Source organism: Prionailurus bengalensis, chromosome D2 (genome assembly GCF_016509475.1).
Source record: "Prionailurus bengalensis isolate Pbe53 chromosome D2, Fcat_Pben_1.1_paternal_pri, whole genome shotgun sequence".
Taxonomy (NCBI): domain Eukaryota; kingdom Metazoa; phylum Chordata; class Mammalia; order Carnivora; family Felidae; genus Prionailurus; species Prionailurus bengalensis.
In genome coordinates this window covers 72442338-72457868 of record NC_057351.1, presented here as the reverse complement: position 1 = coordinate 72457868, position 15531 = coordinate 72442338, and the positions used below count along the sequence as shown (strand labels likewise).

The following is a 15531-nucleotide window of genomic DNA, read 5'->3' as shown; positions in this document are numbered from 1 at the left end:
CATCGTCTGTAATATGGGAATAATGAGCACCTACTGCCTAGGAGGGTTGTAATAATTAAACAAATGAAAATTCTCCAGCGTAGTAACGGAGCCTCCAGTTCAGCACAGTAACTGTTTTTTATCATCATTTGATCCTCCTGGTTGGTGAGTGCTGAGCACGAGACGGAAGGAGCCTGTACTAAGGGGACAATTGGTGACCTTTACCCCCAGATTTTTCAGGGACATGAACTTGGGCATCATACAGGGTATGTACCCTGCAAAAGTGAGCCAGCCTCAAGTTGAACTATTTTTTAAGTCTTTTTTTTAATGTTTTATTTATTTGAGAGAGAGAGAGAGAGAGAGAGAGAGAGAGAGTGCAGCACGAGCAGGGGAGGGACAGAGAGAGAGACACAGAATCCGAAGCAGCTCTAGTCTCTGAGCTGTCAGCACAGAGCCCGATGCGGGGCACGGACTCACCAGCAGTGAGGTCATGACCTGAGCTGAAGTCGGACACTTAACTGCCTGAGCCACCCAGGTGCCCCGACTTGAACCAATTTTTTATGATCACCCACTTATGATACCTTCTCCTACTGCTTTTGTCAAAAAGGGGGGCTAATAACTTAAAGATGGGGATGAGAAGACTAGGCCCCCTCAAGGTGTTCTAGGAAGAGCCATTAGGCCACTTGCACCTGCGGTTTAGAGGGCAGTGAGGCTGGCCCATCAGAGGGACAGTAATTCAGCAGTTGGACAATTGCTTAACCCAATTGCCGGATAATAAACATGCTTAATAAAAAGGAATGGGACGTCTGCACCATCTTGGCCATAAATATGCTCTCTTGTTCTGGGTAACCTATGAGAATACCTCTGAGTACACTTAGATCACATACTATAAATAAATCCAATTTCTTGTATCCCCTGCTGACCTCTTATCCTTAGGACCTCTAACCAACCATACCTCCCTGATAATAGGCTCTGCCTTGTGTTTGAGCCGTGGAGCTCATGCGCGGGAGGAAATGGCTCCGGTTCTCCTGTGAGGTTCAACAGAAGGCTCCCCTCCCTTGGACCCCTCCTGTTCAAAGCGCGAGAGGAGTCACAGCATGGACAGGGCTGTCTGGGAAGGAAGCTCCGGGTGGTGGGCACTGAGTAGACACTGCAGTTTTCCCCAGGTGGCTGATGCTGTCCTCTCCTAGGCAGCATGCGTGACCCCAGGCTTATTATTGCTTCCCTGGGCCCCTTCTCAGCTGTCAGCGGGATAAGAAGAACTACTTCTATGGGTGATCTGGGGGTTATGGGAGATCACGTGTGCCGTGCCTGGCGTGGAGTCCATATGCATGGGTTTTGGAGTCAAGGGGACTGAAGTCAGACAGATGACATCTCCATGCAGACACCCCAGGCTGCAGAAACTCGGCGAGTCCCAGCCTCTCAGAAGCCTCGTTTTCGGATCCGTGCAAAGGGGTAGAGCCCCCCTCAGAAAGTCATGTGAGCGATTGGGAGTGTTCAGTGAAGCACAGATGGGGTCATTATCGGAGGGGGCCGTCATGAATGGTAACTGTCACGGTATCACTCTTGGTCTCCTTGGTTTTCCTCAATTATCTGTTTTGCTCCGTGTACGAAGAGCACGTTTTTCTCTCAAGTTTTTAAAATTTTTGCTTTCACCTGGTTTTCCACAGCGCCCAGGGTACTCCATTTTCTGAGCAGAGGGTGAACTAAAGCCCAGGGTCGGTTATGGCTGCAGACCACGGCGTTTTATATCAAACCTTAGTTACCACCATAAGTCACAGATCCATTACGGGGCCGCGCTCAGCTGCACATAAATGCACAGGAGAATGAGAGGCTTAATAAATATTATCTGATGGCTATGAGGATGCGCGTCTGATGAGACAGACTTCATGCACTTCTCATCAGAGACCACAATGAATCTTTGCCCTTGCACATTTGCATTTCCGACTGCGCATCTGAGAAAACAAATGTTTCGTTTTAGGGCCATCCCCCTAGTTGCCTTTATACCCTTCTCTCTTGAATGTTCGCTGTACAAAACGCCTCCCCTACCCCAAACCAAAATGTCTTTCACACATTGTTTGGCATCGTCTGACTGTTAATTGGGCATACTCTTCTAAAATACAGGTCATAATTGCTTCTTGTCTGAATATTTTACTAATTAAACAAGTTAACCATGAAGGAAAACACAGTTCTCTGGTGTAGTTTGCAACCTGTGTTTTGCCCCGACTTAGGGGAGAGCAAAATGGATGCAAGATGATCCTGTGAAGTATGGACAGAGGAAAGGCCAGCTCGAGTGCCATGGGAAGCTCCCTGCCTTAGACGGTGTCTGCACCCAGTGCTACTGGCCATCTTGCCATTAGTGTTGAATTACAAGTGCAGGGCTGCAGGAATCCTTTTTATGGCATGCTGGAGACTGACGGGCAAGCCCGAGGGACTGCTTAGCTAATGGAGGACTGTTGATGTATCCTGCTGGACTGTATCTCTTTCACTGCATTCATTTTTTAAATCCAAGGGATCACAGAAGACCATAAGCCAGTTCTAGTCACTATCATGTTCGCAAGCCAAATTAGCTTCAGCTTTTGCATTTCTCCAGCCCCTGCCCCAATCCAAGAGCACTAGCCTAGACACAGAGAGGCTAAAGTAATCATCAACAGCAACCTGAGGTTTTCAAGGACTTCCACCTTCACATTTGATTCTCAGAATAACTCTGCGAGGCAAGCAGCAGGGCAGGGATTATTGTAATTAAAGCTGATGGTTGAAAAGCCAAGGCTAGGACCTTCCTAAGCTGTGTTCATTGTATCATACTTTATCAGTCAAGCCGGTACCAGGAAGCAAGTTCTAAGCCATAGCAGAAGTTCTCTTAACTGACCCTCATGTAACCAACTCCTCAGAAGCCAACCTTTCCACTCTCTTGTGAACATCTAACGCCCAAGGCGGACTGCATGCCCCAAGCTGGTGGCCTCTGTCCTCCTGCCCACCTCTGCCCTTGCTCTCTCTCTAGTTGAGAGACAGGCTTAAAAGAGTCAGGCATGTTTGTTCTCAAGCCTTTTTGTGTTCTTTTATTTGTATTTTGCTTACATAATTTAATTCAGTATTCCATGAAGGATTGAAATCGAAGCACAAAAGAAAGTATAGTTGTTTCCATGAAAACTAAGTGGAATACCTTGAAAGAGCCAAATCCTTTTTTAAAAGAAATGCCTTTGGATTAGGTGTGGGTGAGACAAAATTATAAAAGACGGAGAAAAATTACAAAAATGTAAAAAGATTCTGCACTGAGATTCCTCTGCAGGTAGCAAACAAATGTCACTACCGTTTTAAAGAAACTGAAACTGGAAATTGTAGACCATGAACAATTCTAAGTGTAGCTTATGCAGAACATAAGCCAGGGAACTCTAATAAACTCTTTCTTTAAAAAGCTTTTCTCCCCCTAAGTATGTATGTATATATGTATGTATGTATGTATGTACGTATGTATTTTGAGAGGAAGGGGGAGAGAGAGAACATGCACATGTCACAGAGGGAGGGACAGAGAGAGCAGAGAGAGAGAGAATCCCAAGCAGGCTCCATGCTGTCAGCATAGAGCCCAACACAGGGCTCAATCCTATGACTGTGAGATCATGACCTGAGCCAAGACCAAGAGTTGGATGTTTAACTGACTGAGCCACCCAGGCGCCCCTAAAAAGCTTTTTTAAAGAAGGTGGCCTTGGTCATGTATCCAAAAATCAATAAATGAGGGACATTTAGATTTGAAGTTAGAATATTTGATATAATACATACAATGAAATATACAGCCTCAAAAAAGAAGGAAATCCTGCAATATGCAACATGATGGATGAATCTGAAGGACATTATACTGAGTGAAATAAGCCAGTCACAGAAAGACAAACACTGTAGGATTCCACTTATGTAAAATATCTAAAATACTCAAACTCATGGAAACAAGTTTGCTGATTGGAGTTCCCTGCCTTATGGTCTGCGTAAGCTACACCTAGAATTAGTTCCTGGTCTACAATTTTCCAGTTTCAGTTTCTTTAAAACGGTAGTGACATTTGTTTGCTACCTGCAGAGGAATCTCAGTGCAGAATCTTTTTACATTTTTGTAATTTTTTTCCGTCTTTTATAATTTTGTCTCACCCACACCTAATCCAAAGGCATTTCTTTTAAAAAAAAAAAGGATTTGGCTCTTTCAAGGTATTCCACTTAGTTTTCATGGAAACAACTGTGGTTTGTTCTGTGCTTCTATTTCAATCCTTCATGGAATACTGAATTAAATCATGGTGGTTGCCAGAGGCTGGGGGAGGGTGAAACAGGAAGTTGTTGTTCCGTGGGTATACGGTTTCAATTCTGCAAGATGAAAAGGTTCTCGAGATCTGCTGTACAACGTTGTGCCTGTATTGTGCACTTTAAATTTGTTAAGAGAATCGATCTCATCTTAAGTGTTCTTCTCACAAATTTTTAAAAAAGGAACTTTGAAATAAAGTTTTATACAAGTGTGTAATTTTTGAGTAGTTTAATGATTTTGCCCTTAACTTAATTTCTCATTTATCCAATAATCTATGGGCACAGTCCCCAAACCTGTCAGGTAAGAGGGTTTCTACTCTAGGCTTGGCCCCTGAGCTTAACCTAAATTGGACAGTTAAACTTGGAACGCCCCACGAGTGCCAGGAACCCAAGACTTGCTAGACTCTAGAACATGAATCCACGTCTCATTCAAGGTCAAGACGCACCCCCATACCCACACACAGACACACACACATAAACCCTCAATCTGGCCTCATTTCAGTTCACTGCACTGATTTTGGAGGCCTTGTCTGTACAGCCCAACCAACTAGGATCTGAGCCTGCCCTTCTTCTGGGTAAGGAAGCATGACTTCAGGCCTCCAAAGCCTTTTCCCCACCCCCATCTTCCAACCAGGCTCAACCTGCCCAGAGCATACCAGACTAATGAAACTTGGCACCCAGTGGGCCTTCTGAAACCTATGCTAAGTGAAATATCTTTATAAGGTTTTCTTGGAACTTAAAGTAATGAAAGCCTTCTGGCTGAGGTTCAGTTCAGTGTCTTGGGGGTAGCGAGTAGAAAAGCCTCCCAAGGATTATCATCACTCCTTAGAAGGACTCTTGCCCTATCTCACCCCTGCCCTCCTCACAGCCCCTCAGACCCTCCCCAACCCGTGTCAGGGTCCACGGGGCTGGCAAAAATCAGCTTGGAAAGGAAATGGATCCCTTCCCTGTGGAGCGCGGGCATTAGAAGACAAGCATCCAAACCCAGGGGCTCAGAGCAGGTCTTATTTATGTGTCCGCTTGTTTTATGCAGCTGACTTTACTGCACATTATTCAGACCAGTGGTGGCAAGCGGTTGTTACCAAGTTTGTCGGAAAAGCAAATCAGTAGGAAGGTGAGTTTCAAAATAGTCAGCGGCAGGGATTTTGGAAAGTCTGGCCGACAGCTTGTGACCAGACCAGCAGTTAAAACCTCCCCAGGCTCCCCCAAATCCAACAGGCAAAATCCAAAAAGCAGAAAAGACTATGCTACAACAGAGCACTGGACAGACTGCCATTACTTAGCTTGGATTCACTTCACAGGCAGCTTCTTTTGTCTTTTTTGTGTAGAGATTAATTTGGACGAGTGTATATCAAGGACGCAATAGAGTTGCCGCCTAGTAAGTACTGCCCGTGAAAGTCAGAAGAGTCTGGTTTTTTTTTTAATGCAATGTAACAATGCAGACTCTAACCTTCAGAATTATGTGCACACCTTCTTCCTATGTTTTGTCCTACTTGAAGACATAAGACGTGTAGATTTAAATTGAGAAATGGCCATTTCAGGAGGAACTCGTGCAATGGTTTCCCCTAGCAAAGGACCAATTTATGCTGCAGAAGAGACTCATATGCTAATAAACTGGTATTGACAAGTGTGATAGATGCAGCTAGGTACTTAGTGAGTGCTGGAGAGCAAAGTTGATTGCATTTTACAGTCTGTGTATTTCTCTGTTTATTGCTTGTATTCTGTCATTAAGCAAACAGGTTCCTAATATAGCGAATCTCTCTAATCAGTAAAGCAAGGGAGAAAAGAACCAGAAGCATCATTAATTATGACCATTTGGCTGCAGCCTGGACAGTCTGTTGCTATTGGATTGGGCAACTTCCTCTGGTTTTATTTTCTGGGGGTAAAGCAGAAACTGGCTCTCCTTATGCGTGGAGGAGAGCAGAGAAATGTTCCATGCCCTGCTGGCTGACAGCTGCCTAAAAACCTGAGATGAAACACTGGCTTCTCTACAGAAACAGAGTCCTGGGGCAGCAAAGGCCAGGCTCCGAGTCGGTGTGCTTTTAAGTCTCTGATTCCATAAACAGAGCAAGTGTGCTGCTCCAAAGCCTGCCTTGTTCCCCGGGCTCCGGGAGAGCCTCCTGTGGACAGAGCTCGAGTGTGCGTGCAGTGGCCGAGGGGTGGGGCCGGACTGGGGATGCGAGTGGCCTGAGTGTCTGTGCGTTCTGGACAGGAAGGACGTTGGCACCATGGCAGGCTTTCCAAATGCTAATCACTGGGATGAAAAGCCAAAGCGTCATCATCGTTCTGACTCCAGGTAACAGAGGTTAACAACATCTAATGCATTTATTAACCCTCTGGTGCCAGGGACTGGCGAGGTCTGGCCCCACAATTACGGTGCCGTGGAAATTCTATTATCTGACGTGCCTGGACTAGTGGATCACTGCCAGTGACGGTTTTATAACACGGCTGGAGGGACAAGGCTTATGAAGTGCCCAAATACAAGTTCCCTAGTTTTCCAAGGCTCCTGGGCCGGACACAGTCTTCTCCAGTATCCCTTTCATCTCCCTCTTCTGGAGATGAAAACCCTGTGGTACTGTATTTTAGTAGCGCTGTTTCCCCTCAACTCAGAGTCAGGTGGCTTCCTCCATAACTGCGAAAGTACAAGTTAGCTGCAAAGAGGCACTCTTTCATAAAAGAGATTAAATAATTCATTTTTCAACATGCTGTGGCAGTGGTTAAAATTGGCTTTCAGAAAAATGAAATCCACTCTCCTCTTCTTTATCCTTCTCCCTTTTTGAAAGAGATGCCGTATCGTAAAGCCACACCGTAAGTTTTGGCGTCCAGATAGGTCCGGGCTGGCCATGCTGTGTGTAGGGTCCCTGCGGATGCTGTTGATGAGCAGGGCTGCTGGGCCCACAGACAGGACCTTGAGCCAGCACTTCCAGGATTACACCCTTATTTTTACCAGTTCAGAACTCAGCAGTAAAATGTACTCTTCTTAAGTAAGTTTCTAACTTATCTCATACCTTAAAAGGTCTCAGACGTTTTGTTGTGTGTTTCGTTTTTTGTTGTTTTTTTTTTTCCTGGTTTTTAAAACTTTTCCTGGGACCATCCCAGTTTTTAGCACCTGAGACACAATGTTTAAAGTCTGTAAGCACTTTTTGCAATAGTGGGAGGTGGGAGCCACCCTTTAATTTTTGCTTGTATTTATCATACCCGACGAGCGAGACAATGATAGCTTAATGATGTTTCCAAAAATGCCCAGGGTAACAGCCTTTAAAGTGTGGAAATCATAGGTTGCTCAGGCTTCTAAAATGGGCCTTAGGAGCTGGATTTTAAGTGGACTCCGGATTTGCTTATCAGATTTCTAAGATAAGATTGGATACAGAACTCGCAAGCATGCAGCGAGCTGGACGTACACGGGTCTAAACTCCCAGGCTCCGCCCCCTCCATCTGCAGCCTACTAACCCTTAAAGGCACCAGGTACCCAGCGTGGCAATGCTCCACGTGTACGTGATGTGGACAGTCCAGGCAGCAGACCCACTGTCCCTCATCTTGTAATATACACTTCAGGTTTGCTGTGCGATTGAAAAAAAAAGACAAACAAACCCTATGTCTACGTGCGATCTTTTGATTCTGTTACTCGGATGCCACCTGCTATTCCAATAATGGTAACATTTGTGCTTCACCTTGTAATCAGACTCCTAGACTTTCCTGCGGTCCACATGAGGTTCAGGTAGAACTCCAGGGCTGTTCAGCTCAGCCTCTGCAGTGCTGGGAGTTTCCACCCATACCTCTCAGTGGGAAGCTTTGTTCATATACTATGTAAGCAGAGTATCTGAAGGCCTGTGTGGGTGCACTTCTAAGCCTCTGGAGTGCTAAGTCTTTCTGTGGGCTGGGTAGGTGCTTAACGGGAAAGAAGGCGTTTTCTCAGAGCATCTGCAGTGGTCTGGGTGCACATTATTACTTTCACTCTGAAGGTTACCCAGTTATGCCAACAAGAATGGTCTTCAAGGCAAGATAAGCTTTGAGATGCTCCCTCCACTTTCAGTGAAGTCAGTGGTGCTGCAGGGTGACCAGACCTCACGTTGACCTTTCCTTTAGATAGAGACCAACAAAATGTCCACTTTGGGAAAAGAAGAGCACAGAGGCTTCACAGACCTGGAGCTAGTCTGAATGCATTTTCCTGTGTGATTGAGCCGTTATCCCAGCTATTTCTAGATGTAAGGCAAGAGCCTGCAAACCTATAAGCCTGTATGCAGTGTGAAACCCTCAATGACGAGTGAAGGTCAGAAATCTATGTAGGCAGATCCAGAGTCCACCTATGAAAATCTGTTAAGACAGAAGACTTTTTCTTATCCATTGGCAGAAGTGCCTTTACGAAAACAGTACAGCCTTGGTTTGTGAGCATAATTCATTCCAGAAACATGCTTGCAATCCGAAGCACTCATACGTCAAAGCGAACTTCAAGAACCATTGGCTCAGTTGCGACCATGTGACATCGGCGTCATGTACTACTCGTACTGCAAGACATCGGTCACGTATCAGGTTAAAGTTTATTCGAAATGTTTGCTCGTCTTGTGGAATACTCGCAGAACAAGTTACTCGCAATCCAAAGGTTTTACTGTACTTAATAACAATGGGCATTATGGTAGTATTTCAAGAGGTTCCTGAAATGACTACGTGTAGCTAATGGGCATCTCAGCGTGTATATATAATGAGTACAATGCTACTTACTGGTGCTAATCATACGGAACAAGGTAGGAAGGAGACCCACCTGACCCTCAGAACTTAGAGGGCTGCGGTTTTGGACACTGAGGCATAGTGTAGCTATGATACAGCACAGCAACAACTTGAAGGCATAATGTGTTCCAGACTAGAAGTCGGGCTGCTTTCTCTGTGCATTTTAGTGAACTTCTTAGTTATGCAAAGGCCCTTAGCAAGGGTTTGTGTCTTTTGTGGATTATGCACAGGCAAGGAAAAAAGAAAATGTGATGTTTTAAGACCATTTTGGTATCTGGGCACAATTCCAATCTTGAACAGAAATAAAACATGTAAAGTTCTGTACGTTATTCTCTGCAGGTGACAGTGCAATGGACCAGATTTGCTATTACTACAGATTACAAGTAGGCTTTTGAGTAAGGTTCAATTGCTCTTTCAATTTCTCCTCTGATCTTCTTATATATAACATTTTGTGACCTTTGAACAGCCTGGGGATGCTTCACAGTGTCTTATTCTTGATGCCTGTTTAAAGGTTTCTATTTCATATTCACAGCTGGCATATGCAAATATAGGTAAAGATTATGATGCCTTTCAAGTAGCATTATGGTCAGTAAATTACTCCTTGGGTGAACGTGCCATCATCAGCCTAGCATGTCTTCAAGGAGTTGCAAAAGTCTTCCTGCAACAGGCAGCCCACCAGCATCATTCACTCAGAGCTGATTGCCCAGACACTGCTTGATTCAGGTGCGGTGCTTAACCACAGCCATCCTGTTGGCACATGAGCTCTCTGTCTTTGGTGCCAACAGATTCCTATTCTGGGGGAAGGGGGCATGGGAAGGGGTCTTCATTTGGATTTGGAGGCAGGTAGAACATGGAACATCAAGCATGCCAGGATTGCCTGGGAGAAACACTGTAATGGAAGAAAGAGCACATTTGCTTTCAAGAGTTTTAGACACCTGGTCTGTAGCCTGTCTCTACCAGTAAACTGCTCTGTGACCTTGGAACAGTCACTTAACTTCACTGCACTCTGTTTTCCTTTATAAAACAGAAGGGCTGTACTGGGTCAGCAGTTCTCATTGTAACTGAGTGCTGGAACGTTTCCTTCAACTCAGTTCTCTGGTGGAAGCTCAGTGGGGACTTTCTCCAGTGCAAGGCGACAGGGAGCTTAAATGCCTTCAGGGCTCAGCCCCCTCCCCACTGCCCTGGAAGCAGTTTTAGGAGTGCTGCATCGGGATCTGTGATGCCCTGCACTGTCCCTCCAGGGGACCCATCTCTAAGAGTCTCTGCCCTGTGCCGTCACTCGCAAGCAGTGAGCGGTTGACTCAACTAGAAAGCAGCCCTGGGAGCCCAGGGACTATACGCTTTTGTTTGTTGACTGAAGCGAAGAATAAACAAGTAGATAAGCTGTGGGGAGACGTATCTCTATATTACCAACGAATGGGAATTTTTATTGCCACGTTTTTCCCTCGAAGGCACATGCTGAAAATTAATTTTTAGAGATATAAATGGGTTCCCAGTATGAAGGACTTCAAAACTTTGCCTTAGTAACCTAGTCTTGTGCCGTTTCCACTAGGGGCCACAAGTAGCTAATGAGCCTTTGAAATGGGGCAGGTCTGAAATAGATGCGCTAGGTCAATCATACCCGATTTTGAAGACTTGGTATGAAAAAAAGATGTAAAGTATCCCATTAATAACTTTTTATATTGATTACGTGTTGAAATCATAATATATTGGGTCAAATAAGATGTATTATTACAGTTATCCTCACCTTTATCTCTTTACCTACGTGGTTACCGGAAAACTTTAAATTATATATAGGCTCAAAGTTGTGGCTCACATATTTCTGTCAATGGCCTTGCCCTAGAAAACTGACTGGATCATCAGTAATTGTTATTCCGTACTGTATATGAGTGATTTTATGTGTGTGTGTGTTTGTTTTTCTTCAGGCACAGAAGCTGAAATCCAATGTGTCGGGCAGCACGCACCTCTGTCTTTCTGATGTAAGTTCTGTTTCTCTCTGGGTCTCCCTGCCGTTCTAGAGACGGAGGCTTTGGGCCCCTGGTGATGATATAAAGGCGGGTGATGATGTCAAGGCTCAAAGGCAACAAGGTTTCAGGTCCAGAAAAAGATCTCTGGCACCTTCCATGTCCCTCTGGCCTTGGTGCCAAGTGCAGTCCGCGGATCCCAGGCCACAAAGTTAGGAGTAAGTGTGGCACCCAGGAGCGTCATCTCGGAGCTGGACCCAGCACGGATGCCGTCGTTCCGGTGCCCGGAGACTACGTGACCAGAGTCGCGTAAAATCAGCCGGCATGGGACAAGACAGACGACAAATCCCCCTGCTTATTCTGTGCACAGTCCCTTTGACCTCTGCAGCAACCCAGAGATGGCTCGGGCAGGCCGCATTAGCAGGCCACATTACTCTCCCTGTTTTATAGATGAGACGAAGATTCTGTAGTGTGCCGATCGCTGGGATGTGGCATTCTGGGACTGAGTGGGTGCTGTGGTGGAGACGGAGTCATCCGTCCTGAGACAGCTGTGCTGACTGGGGCCAGAAAGCCTGAGTTCTGGTGTGGGCTTTCCACCTGACAATCAAGGCAGGCCCCTTTATCCGGAAAACCTAGGGTTGGGCGGGCAAATGGAGAGAAACGTTGCCGACTGCTCTGCCGGTCTCAAGGCACTTTGTGGCCCATCTCCACATGAACTGATACTTGCCTGGGCCAGTATCTTTTCTAAGCTGATTCTTCGTGCCCTTCTTCCACGCTGGGAAGGGCCCACGGCTACCAGAAGGAGAAGGTTCCATTTGCACAGCTACTGGCAGACCCAGGAGGCAGGAGTGAATGAAAGCTCCGCGCTGTCCCACAAGATTTCATTAATCCATAGCAGAGGGTCAAGAAGCAGGTGTTGTCCGTTTTATCCTAAGGCATCCGATTCTAACCCAGATTCAGGATTCCTTCCTGAGTACAAGTCAGTGAATGGAAGTCTCCGTACACCTTGGATCAGCTTTAGTGAGTGGTGCAGCCAGTGGGAGGCAGGGGCGGGAAAGAGAAAGAGTGTGGTTTAAATATGCTGGGATGGAAGGAAGACACGTAGTGGGTGATAATGAAAACATTCTCTCTTACAGCGTGATTACGAAAAGAACGGCCTTGCTGGTGCTTCCAGCCACATAACCACAAAATCAATGGCTGCTCCTCCAACGTGTGGTCTGAGCCCGCTGCTGGTTCTGGTGGTAACCGCCCTGTCCACCTTTTTGTCTTTATCTTTGGCAGAAACATCGTAGCTGCATTTAAAAAAAAAAAACAACAACAATGCGGACATGTAAAAAGACAAAAACCAAGCTATCTGTTTCCTGTCCTCTTGTATATCTGAAATTCCAGTTTTAGGAGCTCAGTTGAGACCCTGGGAAAACAGTTTCATTCAACTGGAACTTTTTCTTTCTTTCTCTCTTTTCTTTTTTCTTTCTTCCTTTTTTTTTTTTTTTTTTTTTTAAGAAATCTTATGAACCTTAGGGCTTCTATGGGATACCTGATGCTGTGCTACATTCCAAATTCAAAAGGCTTTGGGGCAAGCTGTGTCGTAAAGGGGGAGTTTGTAAAGTTGGCTGTCTAACAAACTGGGCCCATGTTTTACATGATGATGTCGATGACTTTAACAATTTACCTCTGGCCGTTACTAGCAAGAGAAAGGAGTTAGTATTGCTAAAGAATCTTCCAGAGTCACGTAATGACTGGTTTCTAATGACATCATTTTAGCCTAACATGGGTGCAGGTTTTGGTGGGATTTTTTTTTTTTTTTTTTGTCACAAAGCAAAGATCCTCATCAAGGGGATCTTGATGGACTTTGTGCAAACCAGTTTGCATCAATGTTCACCTTTTCTATATGTACTAACATTTGCCACATTGTGTACTACAAACAGTTCTACACTCTCCTACCAAACAAAAGACACCTGTTGCATCCAAACGTAGTGTCTGTCTTCTAGTCAGTGTGGCGGAGGGGAGTGGGGGGAGGCGAGTGTGCATGAACGTTTGCAGGATCTTGATCATTGAACGACACTCTCCCAAGCCTTCCCTGAGCGAGAAGCCCTTTAACTAACAGGAGTCCAATATAGCCGATATGTCACTCTAATACTCTTTACACGTATGAAGTTATATGTAGGAAAAAAATTTTACTACCAAATGATTTCAACTATTGGCTTTCTATATTTTGAAAGTACTGATACTGTCTTCATTTTTTACTGATGATTTAATACAAAATACAGGGAGCTCGTTTCCCTCTCGTAAGTGGTGTTTGCTCCGATGCTAACTTCACGAAGACAGCTCTTCAAAAGCAGACTGGGACGAGTCTGTGCTTTAGCAGAAAGTTCTGCACCCCGTTACTGCAGACAGGCAGGAGGAAACAGAACAGCCAGGTGTTGTCCTTTATCATTTCTTGACATGCAAGCGTGCATTCCCGTGAGGAAACTGGTGGCCATTTGTCAATGCCCTGCAAAATCTGATGGCACCTGTGACAGTTGACACAATCCAGTACCTTGGTTTTCATGTGACTTGACAGAGACTGGTTTGGCTGGGACGGAGGGCAGGGACCTGCTGCCCTCTCTTCTGAAGCAGATCCTTGCCAGCCTACCCAGGTCTTTTCCTGAGGGTTGTCTTGACTCTCTCTCAATGGTGATGACCTCGCCGCTGGTTAGAGTGATTTGGTCTGAAGGTCATCAGGACCCTACTTGCATCTTGTTATGTTGTGTGTCCTCCATGACAGACTTTGACAGACTGGGAAAGAAAGAAGGCTGTGGATCAGGAGGACCAATGATAGGTCTGTGGAGAAGAGTTGGCTGGTAAAGATATAAGGAACAGGACTCTGGATGCAAGGCATCTGGCTTGTACACTGCACATCATCTTCCATCATTCTCATCCTTAAACAAGTAGACCCTGAAGTGCACTTTCAAAGTCTGGTTGATGGCCACATTCCGAATCTGCAATGATCGAGTGCTAGGAGCCATGCTTCTCCAACACCGAGTAGAGAAGAGGAGATTCCACCTGAAGAGAGTGCTGGGAGCATTATCTCTCCCACATCAGTAGGGGGGCTGGAGGAGGAACTCAAGGTGCACAGTTCATACTGATCCCCTTTGCCCGCTGATGTTTGCCTTGTAAGAATTAATCAAATCACTGGGGTGGGAAATCTGTTCGATCCAAGATAAAGGCATAGTCTTTTAGCTCTTATTGGTGTTTGAAGTACATTTATATCCAAATGTTAATAAACATAAATGTATAATACCAAGTACTGAGTTTTTTCAGTTCAAACTGTTTTCAAGGGAAATTCATCAAACAGATTTGAGTCGTGAAAGGTTTCATAAAGACTGTGACTTTGAATAAACACGTTAAATGTGTCGAAATATTTGGAATTCCAGTCATCTATGAAAGCATATCTCTTACAGAGCGTATTTTGTTTTAATTAAGGTATCTTTGTGTATCTACATTGGACTAATTGTATATGGGTCTGAGTCTATGCGGTCTACTATAGAAAGCTATTGATTACTTCTGTGGTGAACAGCAGCTGTAATTAGCTTCAGATGACCGAAGAGGAAGTACGAGTTATCAGAGCTAACAAGGGTAGCCTTCAGTGAAGAACACGGGGATGTGCAACACATAAATTAAATTTTGGAAAGCCTCATCTATCACCAACAAAGATCTCATTTTTCTTCACAGAGAGAAGCATATTAGAGTTACCAAATTCTAAATTTGAAAATACATTGCTGATTCAATAAACAGGGGGAAGGATGTTCAATGACACCATGTTAGAGAGATTCTTACAAAATGCTGCCGAGCAAGTGTTTCTGCTGTCCGGTGTGATTCTCAGTTTAACACCGTGGACCTGAAACACCACCATCATTTGTCCCAGGACTAAAGCAGGCAAGTGACTCAAATCTTTGACTTCCTTGTGCAGTGCTGAAGCAAAAGTGATTACTTCCTGTCCCTCTGTCCCTGCAATTAGGGTAGCACCAAATGCAAGGGCTGTTGGCTGAGGTGTGGGCCTCTTGCAGAAAGCATCTCTTTGTCGTTGATTTTGACCAAACAAAAATAGTAATAGTGATCCGTGCAGCCCACACCTCTCATCTCGAGTCTAGCCACGCCCTGCTTATTTAAGAGAACCCAAAAGAAGGGCGATATTGCCAAATTGATTGGAAGCACATTCATTCCACTGTGATGTTGAATATCTTTGACCAATGTATGTTTGAGTGTATGAGTGTATGTTTAATAGAGCACATGAAGGAGAAAGCAGCGCACAATAAAGAGAAGGATTCAGAATGCCACTTCGATGTTTATTTTTCCATATCTGAGTTGTTTCAAGTCCCTAGAGCGTAAGTTGAGAATTACATAGATTATTTTTTATTAAGTATAGCGAACTGTGTCCAGAGTGTGATAAGAGTGTGGTTTTCATTGAAAAAAAAAATAAAACTATTTAACAATTCTTTATCCTGCAGTAAAAAGTGTCTTAGAAACTGTCTTCGAGTTAGTCAAATGTGGGACAGTGTTTCTCTGGAGCTGCCGCGGCCTTTGATTTGGTCTGTATGAA

At 44.9% G+C, this 15531-nt stretch overlaps 1 protein-coding gene across 2 annotated transcripts in view; it reads left to right on the top strand.

Moving 5' to 3' along the window:
- Positions 1-15268, top strand: part of GFRA1 (GDNF family receptor alpha 1) — a 211623-nt gene extending 196355 nt beyond the window's left edge. For both annotated transcript variants that reach the window (XM_043597650.1, XM_043597649.1), the window contains 2 exons: positions 10911-10964; positions 12086-15268. In XM_043597650.1, the coding sequence (XP_043453585.1) occupies positions 10911-10964; positions 12086-12241 (210 nt within the window). In that variant the 3' untranslated portion in view covers positions 12242-15268. The remainder of the gene's footprint in view (positions 1-10910; positions 10965-12085) is intronic.
- The last annotated feature ends 263 nt before the right edge of the window (positions 15269-15531 follow it).